The sequence below is a fragment of the Phocoena phocoena genome, chromosome 17, assembly GCF_963924675.1.
Source record: "Phocoena phocoena chromosome 17, mPhoPho1.1, whole genome shotgun sequence".
Taxonomy (NCBI): domain Eukaryota; kingdom Metazoa; phylum Chordata; class Mammalia; order Artiodactyla; family Phocoenidae; genus Phocoena; species Phocoena phocoena.
The window spans coordinates 46356471-46375167 of NC_089235.1; the positions used below are offsets into that span (position 1 = coordinate 46356471).

General features: G+C 46.5%; 1 protein-coding gene and 1 non-coding gene across 2 annotated transcripts in view; one reads left to right on the forward strand and one right to left on the reverse strand.

Annotated features, from left to right (window-relative positions):
• The window catches only part of GRHL2 (grainyhead like transcription factor 2), a 112282-nt gene extending 96043 nt beyond the window's left edge, over positions 1-16239 (forward strand). Inside the window, exons 12-15 of the mRNA XM_065895190.1 lie at positions 3007-3101; positions 5304-5389; positions 13971-14035; positions 16125-16239. Coding sequence (XP_065751262.1) covers positions 3007-3101; positions 5304-5389; positions 13971-14035; positions 16125-16239 — 361 coding nt within the window. The remainder of the gene's footprint in view (positions 1-3006; positions 3102-5303; positions 5390-13970; positions 14036-16124) is intronic.
• On the reverse strand, positions 13228-13334 carry LOC136137387 (U6 spliceosomal RNA). Its single transcript, XR_010656726.1, has one exon. It is a non-coding gene; the product is annotated as a U6 spliceosomal RNA (small nuclear RNA).
• Positions 16240-18697: the final 2458 nt, after the last annotated feature.

The following is an 18697-nucleotide window of genomic DNA, read 5'->3' on the forward strand; positions in this document are numbered from 1 at the left end:
AAAGAGTGTCTGGTGATGTTTCAGGCTATTTACCCATTATTAACCTACTGGTCATTGACAGCAATGTCAATAGATTTTTAATCTTCTGCTCCCAGGGTCATGGTCAGTCCAGCTCCAAGACATGACAGAATAATATGACCCGCTTTTATGGTTTTAAAGAAAAGTGAGGGAAAGATAGAGGGAACAGTGCTCTAAAAACCTATTACCACCTTCAGCTGGGACTTGAGTTTGAGTTTTTCTTCTGGCTATTTCCATAGTTTGACTTACTATGGAATAAAATAGAATGCTGACTCTGAATATCATTTCTCATACCCTCACTCATCATCATCTCAGATTTATCGAGTACTTTATCATGAGGTTGTTCCTCAGAGCTGGGTTCTCTCAACAGCCTGTTTCACTTTTTTAGCTGCGTTGCCCTGCATAAGACACATAACGCCCTGAGCCTTAGTTTGGTCATCACCGAAATAGGGATAAGATTGGTCCTTGCGCTGCTGGCTCACAGAGTGTTCATGAGGCTTAATTGACCAAGGAGATGTAAAGTGCTTTGATGCAAAGCCTGGTCTTATTAAGGGCTCATAAACATAATTTTGGACCACCTAGAGTAGAAGGTGGTAATTTAAAGCCTTGTTGGTGTAATACTTTAAACTATTAGAATTAATAGAAGTACTTTCTGGACTGTCCACAGTTTTATACCATGTGTTCTTTCTACCACTGGACCCCACCATTAGCTCCAGTTGAGAATTGATAAAAAGAACTTCTTAATGACAATGATGCCAAGAGGGACTTGGCTTTGGAGCAGGTTTTTTTGTTTGTTTGTTTGCGGTACACTGGCCTCTCACTGTTGTGGTCTCTCCCGTCGCGGAGCACAGGCTCCGGACGCGCAGGCTCAGCGGCCATGGCTCACGGGCCCAGCCGCTCCGCGGCATGTGAGATCTTCCCGGACCGGGGCACGAACCCGTGCCCCCTGCATCGGCAGGCGGACTCTCAACCACTGCGCCACCAGGGAAGCCCCGGAGCAGGGTTTTGTATTATCTTGGAAGCTTGGGATTGATATAATGTCAGTCTCTGATGCAGGAAGCTTTTCCAACTTTAGCCCTTAAACTGGGCCAAAGTGGTAGTTTGGACTGTTTGCTATCTGATAGTGAATGGAAACTGAGCTCTTTCAAACTGTCTGCCTTATGTACTCTTTCCCGTATGTCTCTTCCTCAGATCTCTCCAACTTTAATTATCATGATCACCATGAACATCATCATCTCTAACTAACACTTCTATAGTACTTACAATGTATCAGGCAACTTTGTGAGTTTGAATTTACATTATGTTGAATTCATTTAATCCTCTCAACAGCCTCCTTTTAAAGAGGCTGTTGGCTCAGGGCAGTTGAAGAATTTGTCCATGTTTCCGTAGCTAGCAGATTGCAGAGCAGGGGTTTATTTTTTAAATTTTTAATTGAAATATAGTTGGCTTACTGTGTTGTGTTAGTTTCAAGTGTACAGCAAAGTGATTCAGTTATACATATAATTCAGATTCTTTTCCGTTATAGGTTATGGGTTATTACAATAAGATATTGAGTACAGTTCTTTGTGCTATACAGTAGGTTCTTTTTGGTTATCTATATTATATAGAGTAGTGCATATATTTTAATCCCAATCTCCTAATTTATCCCTCCCGCCCTTTCCCCTTTGGTAACCATAAGTTTGTTTTCTGTGTCTGTGAGTCTGCAAAGCAGGGGTTTAAACCAAGGTAGTCTGGACCCAGATCTCAGGTTTTAACAATTCTGCTGAACTGCCTATCTGGCACTGCTTCATGTGCCTGGTTCCAGGAATCCCCAGAGAGATTAAAGTCTTCTAAAAACCTACACCTGCTCTCTTGAGGGCTTAAAGGACCGTAAGAGTCCATGCAGGGGCATTTTCTCAGTGTTTTAGTCAGTTTGGGCTGCTATAACAAAATACCATAAACTGGGTGGCTTAAATAACAGAAATGTATTTTTCAAAGTTCTGGAGGCTGGAAGTCTGAGATCAGGGTGCCAGTATGGTCGGTGTCTGGTGAGGACCCTTTTCTGGCCTGCAGATCACCATCCTCTTGCTGTGTCCTCACATGGCAGAAAGAGAGAGGGTGTCCCTTTCTTATAAAGACACTCCCATCATGGAGGCTCCACCCTCAGGGCCTAATTACCACTCAATGCCCGGACCTCTGAATACCATCCTCCTGGGGGTTAGGGTTTCAGCATATGAGTTTGAGGGGACACTCAGCGGCAATGACTTCTCCTCAGTGACAATCTGTTCTTCTAATTTCCTTCCTCTGGAACAGCCCTCCCTTCCCTAGAGTGCCCAGAAAGACAGAGACTTTGGGAGGAAATGCAGAGCCACCAGAACTGGCCAGTTGGCGGCCCGTGGGCCCTCAGGAAGGGGGACCTAAACCCTCTCCCATGAGGAAGGAAGGGCCGGGTCTAGGGAACCTCAGCCACTGCAGTCTCCTCTGTTCCAAGCTGATGGAGTTGTGGAACAGCAGGAACCGAGGGCAGCCTCATAACTTAGAACCAGCGAGGCAGGCCTGTGCCATTTCCAGAGGTCACGCTGTGCCCTCGGGGCTGGCGAGAAAGTGCAGGACACCCAGGCCCTAGCTAGGTGGGACGGGCTGTGTAACTTGCAGACCACGCAAACACAGGGCTCAGGCCCGCATCCCCAGCCCTGGTCTTCTGAGCAGGACGGGGGGTTAGGTGCAGAACGGAATGGGTAAAACCCAGAGGTCTCACCTCGGTGGATCCATGTTCAGCAGCAAGGAGGATGTCTCAGGGCCGTGCATGGAAGATACTGGCATGTGTGTTCTGCCCCACATGCAGACTTGGGACCTGTGAGGGGGACGCAGGAGGTTGGTGTGTGGATCCAGTTGTGATAAGGGATGGCGTAAACAAAGGGAAAAGATAGGGACTGACACATCCATACACCTTTGTGTTGGCACCCCGGGTGCCTTCCTTAATTAACACTTTCTCCTCACCTTTTCTAGCAGCAGTGTCCTTGTGAAACGGATGTTCAGGCCCATGGAAGAGGAGTTTGGTCCAGCACCTTCTAAGCAGATGAAGGAAGAAGGGATGAAGCGAGGTACCGTTCCCGTTGAGGCCCTTCCCCGGTGTTGCTCCAATTAGGAATGCTGGTGGGGACATGTCACTGAGAAGAGCCCCCGGCCCGGCCCATGTCCCTGTGGTTCCGCGCTAGCCTGGGGATGCTTTTATTGACCCAGGAATTCCACGGTCTTCTCCTTTGCTTTAAACCTTATCTTTTTAAACACCCTAAGCAAACATTTATTCTTCCTGGGCACTGATTCTTTCCTTTACCTTTAGGGAAATGTAGTGAATGTACTGACTCATCCAGCAGTGAGATAGAAGGTTAAAGAGAAACTCGTGCTGTGTTTGACAATACCCTCTCATAAGCATCAGCAGCTGGGAATCCTTCAACAGACGCAAACGATTAATCACGGTACAAGTCAGGGAACCTGTTTTCTGTGACGTCGCAACTGACTCATTTTCTCTCAGTCAGGGATCTTATCCCGCTTCACCGAGAGAATAAGAAACGAAGCGCAGGCCTGTCAGTGTCTTGCTCAGCAGCTCGATGCTGTGCTGACTCACTGTCCCTCCTGGGAGTAAGGGGAAAGGGGAGGTGGTGGCTTTTCTCCCCACATCCTGCTGTAGCCAACACCAAGAGCTTCCAGAGACCTTCTGCTTACAGCACTGGACTTTTAATGAGTCAGGTTACCGTACGTCCACCATCTGCACAGGCTTGAGGTTTTTGTTACTGAGAATTTTTTTTTTTCCTATTTGTTGAAATGGAATTTGCATAATGGTCGAGAGCATCCCCTGGGTAGCCTCCCTCAGCCACATCGAGTCACGTGACCTTGGGAAGGTCCTCTGCACCTTGGAGTCCTCACTTGTAAAATGGGGTGACAAGAGTACCTACGTCACAGAGGGAGGCTTGATGAGTTAATGTATGTAAAACACCAAACTCAAGTGCCCAGTACATAGTAAGCACTCCATCTTCACTAATATAATTATTAGTTTTATTTTTAGGCCTGGATCTAGTTAAGGAATATTATCATAATTGTGAATGAGTAATGAGCATTTCAGAATGCAGAGTGTAAACACCTGAGTAGTGTTAATTACAGTAGTAATACTTAAACCTATAAAGGGTTTTCCGACTTCACAGGCTCACCGTCAAATATTCGAGTGCATTTTGAGCTCCATTCCTGCATGCCTTTTATATCTCATCCTTTAGAATGAGGGCAATGTTATATGGAAATCAAGGATCACACGGGCCAAAGTAATAGTAGCTTACATCCATATTTAGTACATGCTGGCTGGTCCAAAGCTTGTGTTTTTCAGATATTTTGAGGTTGCGAAGTCTGCACAAAAATTGCCATCAGGAATTGCTGTGACAAAATGCAAAGTTACGGCCTTTGAAACATCTCAGTCATAGGGACACATGAGGGCACTGCAGCCTTCCAGCAATAGAGAACTCCTTCTCCCAGGAGTGGCTTTTCTTTGGAAAAGGACAGTGGAGTTACTGAGCCCCTCGCCTGGAGCTCCTACGCTGAGCTGGGCTTTGAGAGGCACAAGGAGTCAGGGTCAGTGACAGTGCCCGTTGTTTATTAAAAGTTCTCCAGGACAGAGAATGACTGTAATTATCACCAATGCCGTTATTTGTTTTGCCTTTGTAGCCACTTCTCAGGGTGGCTCTCTCAAAGTCATGGGAGTCGGTTGCCTTTGTCTGTACAAGCTCTGGGATGCCTGATAATGGTTACTGCTATGTTAGCGGAGTGATTGCTATCCACAGATACACAGTTAATGAGAGCTGCCTCTCTGGGCAGGCCCTGGGGGTGAGCTGTAAGCCCAGCATGCAGGTGTGGCTATCAACAAGCCCAGCAGGAGATGGTGGCACTGCAGCCCATCAACCCGCTGCCATGCCCCCTTTAACCCATTCCAGGGGCTCCTACAGCAGAAGTAGCAGCCACACTATTTTAAAGACAATGATTTTTCCAAGAAGAGGTCTGTAAATCCAATGGAAGCGGCCCTCATTTAAATATTGGGCTGGCCCAAAAGTTCGTTCGGGTGGTTCGAACTTTTTGGCTAACCCAATAGAACATGGTTTGGGGTTTCCTTAGGGTCAGCCTGCTGGAAATTACATTTTTCTGTTGGGGGTTACAGGAAGAAGTTACAGAATGTTCATCTGTAACAGCCACTGGTGGGAAGCAGTCTTCTGGGGCAGCTGCGTGGGCTCCACAGTCACGGCTTCCCATCCCTTCTCTTTCAGTGCTTTTGTACGTGAGGAAGGAGACAGACGATGTGTTTGACGCCTTGATGTTGAAATCCCCCACCGTGAGGGGCCTGATGGAAGCGGTAAGCAATGAACCCCCTTCAGCCTCCGAGAAACCGGCATGTAGTCTCCTGAGCTGAAATCCATTTCTTAAAATGCAGCCTTCGAGATGGCCCTGGAATGAGCTTTCTCAAGGAAAAAGAAAAAGCAGAGATTTATGGGGACACTGATTTCCACCCTGTCTGGCTTATTATTAGCATCTTAAGGAGAAGGACACTTTGTAAAACTGCCAATTCCCTGTCAGTTTAAGGCTAATCAGAGTCAGATGCCACAGAGAAAGTTTAAACTGTGAGTTTCCATTTGTCTCTTTGCATGAAACCAAATTAGATACGTTTAACTTCCAAGTCTATATAGAACAAAAACGATTAGGAAGTGTCTTGCCAGCTGCGATAGTGTAATCCAAAATAAAATATGACCTCTTTTGGTTAAGAAAAAAATATAAATTGCAGAGTTATAAAATGATTTAAGTAAGATTCTGAAATCTCTCCCTCCCTTTTCATCCCCTGTTTAGTCTAGCGTTACCCAACCTGGGCTCAGGAGGTTATTTTATGTTTTATCCATGTATTATCCATCCGAATATGACTCTACATTGAAAATGATATCTGACTCCCCTGTACAACTATGTTGTAGAAGATCCAGGGTTTTTGTGGTGATGAAGACAGCAGGACTGGCAAGGGACAGTCTAGAATTTTTGTTGGTCTGGAAAACTGCTGCATTGAAACAGCGTATTGGGCTATAGAGTAATATGTGAAAATGTGTAGGACAGTGACTATAAGTGGAATCATACACTGCGTTGTCTTTTGTGGATGATTTCTTTCACTTTGCCTAATGTTTTTGAGGTTCATCTATGTTGTAGTATAAATCAGTACTTCATTCTTTTCTATGGCTGAATAATATTCCATTGTATGGATATACCACATTTCGTTTTTCCATTCACCCGTTGATGGACATTTGGATTTCCGCCCCCCCCCCCCCCCCCCACCGTTTGGCTATTGTGAATAGTGCTGCAAAGAACATCCAGGTACAGGTGTTTGTTTGAATACTCGTTTTCAATTCTTTGGGGTGTATACTGAGGAGTGGAATTGCTAGCCAGACACGTAAGGTCACATTGTATAACCATACAATTTATAGGAAATATCAAGAACAGGCAAATCCGTTGAGACAGAAAGCAGATTAGTTGTTGCCAGGAGTTGGGGGAAAAGCGAATGAGGAAAGTCTACTTAGTGAGCTTCCTTTTGGGGTGATGAATTGTCCTGGAACCACACAGAACGTCGTGAATGTACTAAATGCTACCGAATTGTACACTTTAAATGGTTTAAGTGGGGAATTCATATGATATGTAAAAAAATTATTTGTTCACCTGAAATTTTTTTTAAAAAGCACAAGAATGTTACCAATGTGGCTGGCATTGTTGGGCAATTCAGAGCAGGGCACGGAGGACCACCCTCTAAGAAACACTTGGCTGGAGGGTTTGGTCATCTCTTCTGTTCTCAGGATCTGTCATTGGCATGGAGTTTGTTGTTACTGAATCTGCCCCCAGCCCCATAAAGGGAAAACAAAAACAGAAATGAACACGACAAAAGGTACCATCTATCTCTCTTCAAATTAACTAGGATTTTTTAAAGTGACCCTAAAATGACTGGAAGATTGATTTATGAGCTACAGAAGCCCTTTGAACAAATTTCATACCTTTAATCTGGCCTTTAAGATCATATTACTGAAACTGACTTACCTAGGATGGTGGTGAAGCTGAAATTACTTTAGCAGCTGTTTTGAATGCATATTCCCAGTCCTCAACCCCAGATTCCCGTTCTGCTGAAGTGGAGGTGGGGGAGGGCAGTGGAGCAGCAGGAATCTGCACTTTTTTGGGTTTTTTTTTTTTGCGGTACGCGGGCCTCTCACTGTTGTGGCCTCTCCCGTTGCGGAGCACAGGCTCTGGACGCGCAGGCTCAGCGGCCATGGCTCACGGGCCCAGCTGCTCTGCGGCATGTGGGATCCTCCCGGACTGGGGCACGAACCCGTGTCCCCTGCATCGGCAGGCGGACTCTCAACCACTGCGCCCCCAGGGAAGCCCAGGAATCTGTATTTTTAACAGTTCTTCAGGGTATTCTGAGATCAGCCAGGTGTGAGAACAACTGACCTAGACCAATTCTGAACTGATTCATTACGCCTTTTTCCTTGGTGTCTTCCTTTCCTGTTTGTGACATCTGGCTAGTTCTACAAGTGTTCTGTAGCTGTGGTCTCGCTGGATCACAGTGGGGTTAAATGTCACCTTCACTTCCACCCAAACAATCCCTGAGTTAACTCTGCTTTTTTGTTTCTCTCTTCCCCAGTAGAATGTAGAGTTCATGAGAACAGGGGCTTTGTCTCTTGCTGTCTTCTGTGTATCCCCAGGTGTTTGAGCATATATATTTGTTGACTGAATTGAGCATCCACTGTGTATGTACCACCATGCCAAGTGCTATGGGTGGCATGTATTTCACATGCATTGCTTCACTTGAGCTTCACTATATCCCTGTGAACTTGGCAGGTCAGATGTCATCACCGTCATTTACAGATGTGGGGTTTCCTGAGCTCCACAGAGTGGCAGAGCCAGCTTAAGCCCTTGAGCAACTTAAGTCCACTTAGGGAGACGTCCACACATGAAACGTTAGTACAAGAAGAATAACCATTCCAAGTCACAGCTCACAACAACTAAAGGAAAGAAGCTTAGGCAATAGTAAGCCATCAGGCAAGAAGTAGTGTGTATGATGGTTGATCCCACACAGTCAGGGTTCAAATCCTAGCTCTGACACTTCAGAGTAGTGTGACCCTAGGCAAGTTACTCAACCTCTCTGTACCCCAGGTTCATCGTTTCAGAAATGAGAGTAATAATAATATGGGATATTATTATGAAGATAGATACTGATAAAATCAGATGTAGGGTTGTTTTCGAGGATTAAATGAGTTCCTATACAAGGTGTTTAAAGTAGCACATAGAAACACTGTATATAGGGAGTTCCCTGGTGGCACAGTGGTTGAGAATTCGCCTGCCAATGCAGGGGACACAGGTTAAATCCCTAGTCTGGGAAGATCCCACATGCCACGGAGCAACTAAGCCCGTGCGCCACAACTACTGAGCCTGTGCTCTAGAGTCTGCAAGCCACAACTGCTGAGCCTACGCGCCACAACTACTGAAGCCCACGTGCTCTAGGGCCCATGTGCCACAACTACTGAGCCCGTGTGTTGCAACTACTGAAGCCCGCATGCCTAGAGCCCGTGCTCCCCAACAAGAGAGGCCACCGCAATGAGAAGCCTGCACACCGCAACAAAGAGTAGCCCCCGCTCGCCACAACTAGAGAAAGCCCGCGTGCAGCAACGAAGACCCAATGCAGCCATAAAAATAAATAAAATTTTAAATACAAAAACACTGTATAAATGAATATATATATATATATATATATATATATATATATATATATATATATATGTATGTAGTAGACGGCTGTAAGTGCTATGGGGTGGAGAGGCAGATTGAGATTCCCTCAAGCCAGAGGGGCTAGAGAAGGGTGTTCTCCCTTGGTGAAGCTGGCTGGGTGCACAGGGAAAAAAGGTGGCTCGTGGCCCCGGTAGCACCCCCTTCTATGCAGCTGAGTCATTCATGCATGGAGATGCAGGCCTGTCCTCCCCAATTCTATTGACAGGTCAGATGTAGCCACCTAGGAAGTATTTATAAGCAAGAGCTACCCCTTTTTCAAAAGTGCACCTTGGAGCCCACATTGAACAGTTTATAACTCCACATCAAAGTCATCGGCCTCCAGAGCTGGCAGCTGTGTTGGATGCCTCTAGAGCAGGCAGACAGAGTCCTACATTGGTGAAAACCAATGGAAATCTCTAGTTCTGCCTGTCACATATGTGAGGTTTCTGGGCAAAGAGAACTCTCCACAAAGTAAAAGTCTAAAAGTTCCAGATCGTCAGCTAGCCAGTAACACACTGATGAGATATGTCCAAGACCTAGGATCCTCTTGGGCGTCAAGGAAGTCTTAGGGGGTCCTTAAAAATATTGATCATGAGCTTTTAAAAATGATGGACATATACGAGCAGTCCAGACTACTTGAAAAACACAAAGAAAAAACCAAGCAGTCCTAATGCCCCCGCTCTGAGAACTATCACGAAGCGTGTGCTTGCCACGCACACGGAAGGGGAGTGTTGTGGTGACACCATCCAGCTCCTGGGCAGAAGAATTCCTTCCGTAATCTCCCGACAGATGGCCAGCTTCCTCCACATGCTATCCTGCACGGTCTCACTTCTTTCCAGGCTTCTGGATTTGGCAAAGCCCACTTCCTTGCCTGGAGTGGAGGCAGAGGACGCCGTGTCAGGGTGGCATTTTATCCAGCTGCCTCTGCCTTTGCCTTTGCCAACTGCACAGAGGGCAGGGCTTTGTCCTCCTGGAGACCGTTGTCCTCGGCAGCCTGATGCCCGTGTCAACTCTGCCAGTTGCTTCTTGGTACTGGATGGGGTCCATGAGCCCTGCTTCAGACAGGCCCATCATATGCCCCTTTTCTCTATGAGCTTAGAATCTGAAACCAGACTGCCAGACTGTTACCTTTTAAATCCTGTCTCTGCCACTTCCTAGCTGAGGGACCCTGATTACTTACTGGGTGTTAAGCCTGAGTTTCCTTGCCCGAGAAACAGGTCTCCTAAAAACACCTATTCTGTTGCAATGATGTGAGAATTGAGTGAGTTAATAGATGCAGAACTCCCTGTGCTGACATGCTAAGCACTTAGTAAGCACTCAGTGAATGCTGGCTGCTGCCATAACTTCCGGCAGATATGCAGGTTTATGCAAATTTCCTGACTGTTATCAACTGATCTGTGAGCTGAGGTATATGCGTTCATGCTTTGGGAAAAACTGGGAGTCAAACCCCTGAAAAGAGAAGAACCAAGAATCAGATTCACCTCTCTTTCAGAAAAGGGGGACTAAGAGATATGAACTTGCTGATGTTGAGTCGAAAAAGGAACACACTTTATTTTTCCATTTCATTTTAAAAAGAAGTTCCAAATGACACCAACCAAAGTTCAAAACCCAACGCTTGCAGGCCAAGCAACTCACAACGATAAATGTTTTGGTTTTTATTTATTTTACTCTGTAGTTTCCTCTTTCTCTTTAGTTTTGCAGTTGGGTTAAGTCACTTTTTCATCTTTTCTTTACTTTCCCTAAATTGTTTCAGTCTCTTCTCCTTATTGCTCTGTGATTCCATTATGTTCTTTTTACTTCAAGAATCCTTATTTAACACTTATTTCACATTCCCAGTCCATTTAACTATATATAGGTAGTTATACATACCTAGAACTCTATATATCTATATACGGACCATATATATCTATATGTATATACATTATATATGGATATAACTATAAATCTATAGTTATATAGAGAGTATATATAGTCTGTCTGTGTGTGTGTGTATACGTATATATATATTTATGGTACAACACTGATTGCTTGTTTTCTTCCCCCTTTGCTTTGCTGAAGTCTTTGTTTTGATGCATATTCAGTTTAGCTAGAGTTCTTTTGTGAGTATTTTCCTCAAATGGAATATCTGGGTGAAATGCGTTTCTTACATGCCATTCTTTAACCTGAGAAGTGAGGGAGAGCTTGTTGGTGTACAGAATTCTTGGGGTAAAGTCCCTTTTTTCAGTAGTCTGTAGGGGTTATTCCGGTTTGGTTTCTAGTGCTACAGATGAGAAGACTGAAGCCAGGTTCATTCTTTTTCTTTTCTTTTTTTGGTAACTTGTACTTTCTGTCCGGGAGGTTCCAGGATGTTGTATTTTCATTACCCTTGGAGATCTGGCACTTTTCAGAGTGGCCAGATGCATGGGTCTTTTCTCATTGCTCCTTCCTGGGATTCAGGATACCCCTCCTATCTAAAAACATGGGTCTTTCCTGTTATTTGTCTAATTGTTTCCTCTTCTCCATTTGCTCCTTTTTCTCTGTCTGGGACTTTGGATATAGTCACATCAGGTATGGCTGTCTCTATTCGTCAAACCTCTCTTTTTTTTCCCTTCATGATTTCCATTTATGCTATGTGTCTTTGCTCTGCACTTGAAATGATTTTTCTAATCGATCTTTCCTAACGCCGATTGGTTTGCTGGATCGACCACCTGGCCCTCAATTCATTTATTGACCTTTACAGATTTTTTAGCTCAATAATATGTTTAGATCAGAATTTTATACTTGTGTGCTGTACAGCAGTCTTCATAAGTGCTCTTTTATGTTCTGTTCACACAGATGCCGTCCACGTTAAGTTCTGTCCATTTTCTTTGCTGCCCACAGGCCATGTTATTTTATGTGCTGGGCTCATTTGGGCTCCAGTATGGCCATGAGGCAGTTCCATCAGTGACGGAGCAGTGATGTGCGACAGGCAGGCCACCTGTTTCCCAGTCTACCTTTGCTGTCTCATTCCTCGGCCCACCTGTTCTGCTCCTTTGGAGCTTGGGGGAGGGGGTGGGAGTTCTTCCTGTGCAGTGTAAGGGATGGATGGGTGGGAATCCGATTCTCTGGAGAATAAGCTCTTCCCAGGAGCCAAACCTATCCCACCTTTGTCCCAGGGCTCTTTGGCTTCTTTTCCTAGGCCCTGCTAGACTGCCCAGTAATCCAAGTCCCAAACCTCACCTGCCCTAGCTGTTTGTGAGCCCTGCCAGCCACTGGGCTCACAAGAGGTGGGTGGATTGGATTTGGGAGAGAAAAAGCATTTTGGGTAGGTGTCTCCAGAATCCATCTCTAAACTATTATTATATTACTTTATAGTTTTATATTTATAAAACTGGATCATGGTCACTGTAAAAATAAATAGTACAGAATTGTACAATGTGAAAAGAAAAAGAATCTCCTTGTTTCTGTCCATTCTTCCAGGGTAGCCACTGTTAATAGATTGGTGGGTCTTTCAGATATTTTCTATTTACTTACATATATTTTTTAAAAAAAATACAAGTGGGATTACACTATATACAGTGTTTTGCAATTTGTGTTTTTTCACTTAGTATGTTAAGGACATTTTTCTCATATAGGCGTCCTGCATTTCTTTTAATGATTGCATGACGTCGTGGTTTTCAACTGTGCAAATATCAAAATGTGCTTAATGAATGTTTGTTATACACAGTTATCTGTGTTATGAACAGTGATGCTTTGAAGAGCTTTGCATACATCTGAGTGTATTTCTGTACACCAAATTACTAGATGTGGACTATTTGGGTCAAAAGATATATGCCTTTTAAATTTCAATAGCTTCTGCCAGATTTCCCTCCAGAAAGGTTGAGCTTGTTGCTCTCCTGTCTGTGGGCTATGAGAGTTGCTGTTTCTTATCCTTTGGCTGGCACTGTATTATCAATTCTTCAGTTTTTGTTAGTCTCATAGATTAAAGGTAGTATCCTGCTGTTGTTTTAATTTGAATTTTTAATTAAGAGTGAGGTGGTGCATTTTCTTATTTGCTTATTGTCCTATTGTATTTTTTCTGTGAATTACTTCTTTATGTTGTTGCCTTCCTTTTCCCATTGAATTGTTAGTCTTTTTCTTTTAATTGAAGCACGGTTGATTTACAGTATTACGTTAGTTTCAGGTGTACAGCAAAGTGATTCAGTTATACGTATATATTTTTTCAGATTATCTTCCATTATAGGTTATTGTAAGGTATTGAATATAGTTCCCTGTGCTATACAGTAGGTCCTATTGATTATCTGTTTTATATACAGTAGTGTGTATCTGTTAATCCCAGACTCCTAATTTATCCCTCCCTCCCCCCTTTCCCCTTTGGTAACCTAAGTTTGTTTTCTGTGTCTGTCTGAGTCTGTTTCTGTTTTGTAAATACATTCATTTGTATTAAAGAATATGGACCAGTTCACGAACTTGCACGTTATCCATGTGCAGGGTCCATGCTCATCTTCTCTATATCGTTCCAATTTTAGTACATGTGCTGCCAAAGGGAGCATGTTAGTCCTTTTTTTTTAATTTGGAGGTGTTCTTTCTAACTTAAGAAAGTTTAGTTCCATGTCTGTCATTTGTGTTGCAAAAATGTTTCCCAGTGTATTGTTTGTCCTCAGCTTTTTGGGTGGTTTTGCCTATACTGGTATTTTTCATTTTATGCTGCTTTATCTACATTTTGGCCTTTTTTCTTCAGGTTTCATAGCTTGCTTGGCATCTTCCTTACTTAAAGATGATATCTGTACAAAGAATTGATTCATGGTTTCTTCTTGCATGGTTTCATCTTTTCCCTGTAAATCCTTGGTGATATTTATTTTGATGGAAGTCGTGGAGAAGGGATCTGACTTAACTTGTTGATTTTTTTCTATATGGCTACCTATTTAATCCAACATCATGATTAGAGTCCATCTTTTTCTGACTGACCTGAAATGACACCTTCATCATAGATTAAATTCTCCTGTGGGTGAATTTTTTGTTGACTGATTTATGGTTTGTCCAAAGAAATGAGTCTTTTTGAGTCTGACTCATGAGTGAAGACCACTGGCACCCAGAAACATTTCCAGGACAGTGAAGTTGGAATTTTCTCTCGTCTCCGCTTGGCTCCCCCCTTCCACACTCACCTGCCTTTTTGTTATTGGTTGCAGATATCTGAGAAATACGGGCTGCCCGTGGAAAAGATAACAAAGCTTTACAAGAAAAGCAAAAAAGGGTAAGAAAGAAACGGAACTTAAATTGATTTCCCAATCAGATATGTCTATACAGTGCCTTTAAAAAAAAAAACAAGATGGTGCCCGTCTTTCGTTAGTTCTGTTGTCTGCCTTTTATAAAAATTTGTCATCCTTCCAAAGGCGTGCTGAGCAGCTTACGTGTGCCACGCATTTTGAAGACCTTTAATGAGAGAGAGCGGGGGGTGAGAGTGCATTGTCATGACGTCAGCTGAGATGCCCCCCTCCAATGACAGGATTAGTGGGTAGAATAGAGGGGTCTGGAAGTGGTGAGAGTGGCCCTGGGGACAGTGGCAAGGTCGCCCTTCTGCAGAGAGCAGAGTTTATAGGGAATCGCGTGCTGCCCTTGGGGCTGGTTTCAGGGCAGCACGGTAGAAATACAAAGGATTCAGGGCATAGAGGATTCTTCCGAGGTCATTACTAACATAATGATCGAAATGATTACTGGACCTGCTTGTTCTCACTGTTAAGAACAACAGCTCTCATTTATCTGGTGCTCACTAGGTCCTGGGTCCCCTGCTAAGTGCTTTATGTGTATTGTTCTATTATCCCTCACCACTCAGTGAGGTAGATTCTTATCCATCATTTATTGCTGATGGAGGCTAAGCAACTTGCCCAAAGTCTCATGTTCAGTAGGTGAGGCGCAGATTTAACCCAGGTCCGTGGCTCCAAAGCCCTAGTGTTTAGCTCGCACATCTGCTGTCTCCAGCCCTCCCAGGGCCTCCTGTGTATGAGGCTCCAAGTTCAGTTGCCACGGAGCTGGATTTAGTGCCAGGAGAGGGTCTCCATTAGAGTCAGCTTCTGGAGCTATCTTCTTACAAAAAGCAGAAAATAGGTCTTTAAACTCCTCTCTGGGCCTCTTTCGTAAAGGAAATTGATTATCTGGGATACTCAGGCGTTTTGAGTGATGCGGTCTCTCGGTTAATTTGGAGCCAAGCAGGAAACCCTTTCCACTTGAGCCCTGGTTGAAAAGCTCACTAAAATGCACGTTACAGTTCTTTCCAAAGTCAGTGCAAGAGGCCGAGGGTATTCCTTCGCCGGTGAGATTTGAGCGGTGTCTCACGGTCTCACGTTGAGCAGAAACCCTCAGTGTCGATGCACATGCTGATGGTAACATTTCACTTCCACTGAGCCCCGTCTCAGGCCCTGGGCTAAATACTTTAATCCTGACAACAACTGTCTAAAGCAGCGTTGTTATTCTTATTTTTGCGGAAAGGCTAAACAACTTGCCTGATGACACATAGCTGTAAAATGAGAGTCAGTTCTCAAACCAAGATCTGTCTGACTTCAGAGAAGGGGATTGGTTAAAGGGCTTCTAAATCACAGACAGGCCCTGGAAGTTGTTGGTTTTCTTAAAACCAAGCCCAACACAGATGGTTAACCAAGGAGTAGGTCACATGTGGTCAAAGTATGAACTTCAGAGTGAGGCAAAGCCAGTTTCAAAACCTAGCTCAGCAGTGAAGCAGCTGAGTGAACCTGGGGACTCGATCTCACCTTGCTGAGCTCAGGTTTCTCATCTGCAAAGTGGTGATGACCGCACCTGCCTTCAAGGTTGCCCTGAGGACTGAACACAAGGTCTCCAAAACACTGGAACACACTACATGCTTGAGGAAGGGTACCTGAAGCTCTTGTTTATCTTCCTCTTCTCCTAAGTGTGGAGTACTTTTTTAAAATGCATTTTCAAGAGGCAATATGGTTTAATGAAAATAGTTCGGGGACCTGGCCCTGTCAATAGCTAACTTTGTGATTTCAGGCTCTGTTAACTTCTGGGCTGTACTTTACCAATCTAGAAAGCAGAAGGTTTGGGTTGAATGAGCTCTGAAATCCTGTTTCATAAAGGAGTTAGTTCTGAGAAAGCGAGGTTTTGCTTTCCTCAAAGTGGCTTCTGGGGGCCAGTTTGGGGGCTGCTGCAGAGTGGGAGCCTCTCTCCCTGCCTGTCTCCTCTCCCCTCCAGCCCCCGCCCCCCTCCCTGGCCTCCCTTGCAAAAGTGTGGCTGAGGGAGCCCCCAGCCGGGAGCCTGCCCTTGCACCGAGCGCCTTGGTCACGGCACCTCTGTTCCCCCATCCCCGGCAGGATCCTGGTGAACATGGACGACAACATCATCGAGCACTACTCGAATGAGGACACCTTCATCCTCAACATGGAGAGCACGGTGGAGGGCTTCAAGATCACGCTCATGGAGATCTGAGCCCTGCTCCGGGCAGCAGCCCTCAGGGCCTTTCTCCCCGGGGCAGCCGGAAGCCCGGGCCCTGCAGGCCCACCCAGCCCATCTCACAACTGCTGTTACACGACCGCGCTGGGGAGCGGGCCGAGGCCCGAAGCCCCGTGTTTGGTCCGTGCGTTTGGTCCACCCGCCGGCTCCTGCCGTGGAGCCGCAGCCCAAGCGCCTCGGGAAAGGGCCTTGCGCCTGTTGGATCCTTATTTATTGTCCACCTTTCTACGGAGCCCAGGGCCCAGGCCCGCCAGGGCTCTGCAGGTCACTGCCGGCTCCAGGTGCCACTGTCCAGAGCCCTCCCCTTCAATCCATTCATCCCGAAGGGCCTGAGGATGCTCGCCCCTGCCGTCTCGCCTCCTTACGTCTCCTGAGTGGACGGACAGAACGAGCCATTTCCTTCATCAGAGGTCGGGGGAGAGGTGGACGCCCCTTCCTGGTGAGAAACCTTCAGGCTGCTCGGGGACGGTCATCTCGCCGATACCCCCAGGGGTTCCCGGTGAGTGGCCAGCAGGCCGTGTACAGGAAGACATTCAGCCACTGTGTAATTAGTAAGTAACCTAGAAGGTGTGCCTGGCTACCCGTGTACATAGTGTTTATAATATGGCAATAATATATTCTACCTGTGCTATGTGGGCATGTTTACTGCCACTGGCCGGGGGAGGCACATACCTGGAGACCCTGCTTTCTCCAAGAGGCTTCTGCCTCTGTGCTGTTCAGGAGACGCGCTGGGCGACGGAAGTGGCCTTCGGGGTGTCGGGTGACTGCGGTGGGCGCCGAGACAGCTACTCCCGTGGGCATGCGTGGGCCTCGGTCCCTGTCCGCAGAGGGCGCCCTGTTCCCCTTCCACGGGCACTGCTCGCCCCGGAGGCCACTGAGTTTATCTCACGGCGATGCGCTTTGCCTGACCCTCCTTCTGAGCTGTGTCGTGGCAAAGGTGAGATTGTCTGAGGCCCCAGCTCCTCCCGCTTTGGTGTCGGCACCGCCTGAACTTTCTGGAGAGACCGCAGGGGGGTTGCCACTAGGGCCGCGTCTCTTGGGCCCGCTGCAGAACTCCTTGGCTATCGTGAGGATCCTGGCCACTGTGAGTGCCTCGCAGTTTACAAGCACGTCCTTCATCACAAGTGGCCCCCTTAAAGCCCAACTGTGGTCCCGAGAGCGAGGCCGACAGTTCAGCTCTGAGTCTCCAGGCCACGGCGGCCTCCTGGGGCTCAGCTGGCACGGGAGAGGCCGGGCTCTGCCGCCTCTGCTCCCAGATGCTGGATGTGGAGGGAGCAAGCGAGGATGCCCCGAGAGCCCTGGCTCTTCGGAAAGCAGCGTCCAGAGGAGGACGGAGAGGTGGTTTGCCCTTCTGCAGGGTGCTGTAGCAGATGAAAAGAAATGCTTCCCCAAACGATCACGATGTCATGGACCGTCCAGGCCACAGCTCTCTTTGAGGGGACAGGAACGTGGTCTAGGGGTCTGTGTTCACCTTTGTGGGTTGAAGCGCTAGCTTTCTACTAGCGAGCACACCCTCCACCCAAGGTCCCAGGACTAGGACAGGTTCTCTGTAAGGACCCATTTGGTTGTAAAGCACTTTGATGTCTTACCTGGGGGCTTTCTCTTCAAGGGCTCCCTGCCCTCCCACCCCATTGCCCCTGAGGCCCAGAGCTGGACGGAAGGGCTGCCTCCAGTCCAGCTGTTTGTCCTGGAGGCTGCAGAGGACTTGCATGGAATGGTGGGCAGGTGCAGAGCCTAGGAAGATCTCTGGGTGTGGTGAGCAGGCACCTTTCCGTGTCTTCTGGACACATCACCCTCTCCGTGGTGCCAAAGGTTACATCCTGGATTCACCTCTGCTCCAGTCTGTCGCCTCCTCCTCCACTCTGTGACTGCCATGCCCTGGACTGGCATCTTGGGGACCCTCCTGGGTACTAATGGGGCTCATTGTTGGGAGTGCATGATATACAATGCGCCTCCCATGCTCCTTGCCTGAGGGCTGGTTCCAGACGTGATCGGCAGATGTAATGGCGAATACCACTGGGCCGGGGCACAGCACTCCAGAATAGGAGAAAGAGAAAATCTTTGGCAATCTGATACGGGTTACCAAGCCTTCTCTCTCCAGCCTCTGTGGAAAAAAATGTTGGCTAATCCTGCCCTAGGCAGAAGATGAATCAAAGAGGCTTTTGCCTTTGTCCCAGGTCCCTGGGCAGTGATCGCGGTGACCACTGCCAGAACAAAGCATATGAGGTCAGTGCCAGCAAAGGGTGGTGCAGTGTCCCCTCTCATTTGATCCGTCCCCATCTTACCATGTCCCCTCTGCGTTCTCAGTGTGCCCATGGCTTAGCTTCGATGTGGCCTTCACTATGTATATCAGCAGAGCTTTGATGAGCAAAATTGTCCGAGAAAAACACTCCAGAGAGATAGGAAAACTTGCCTCCTCTTCTTTTTATGTCCC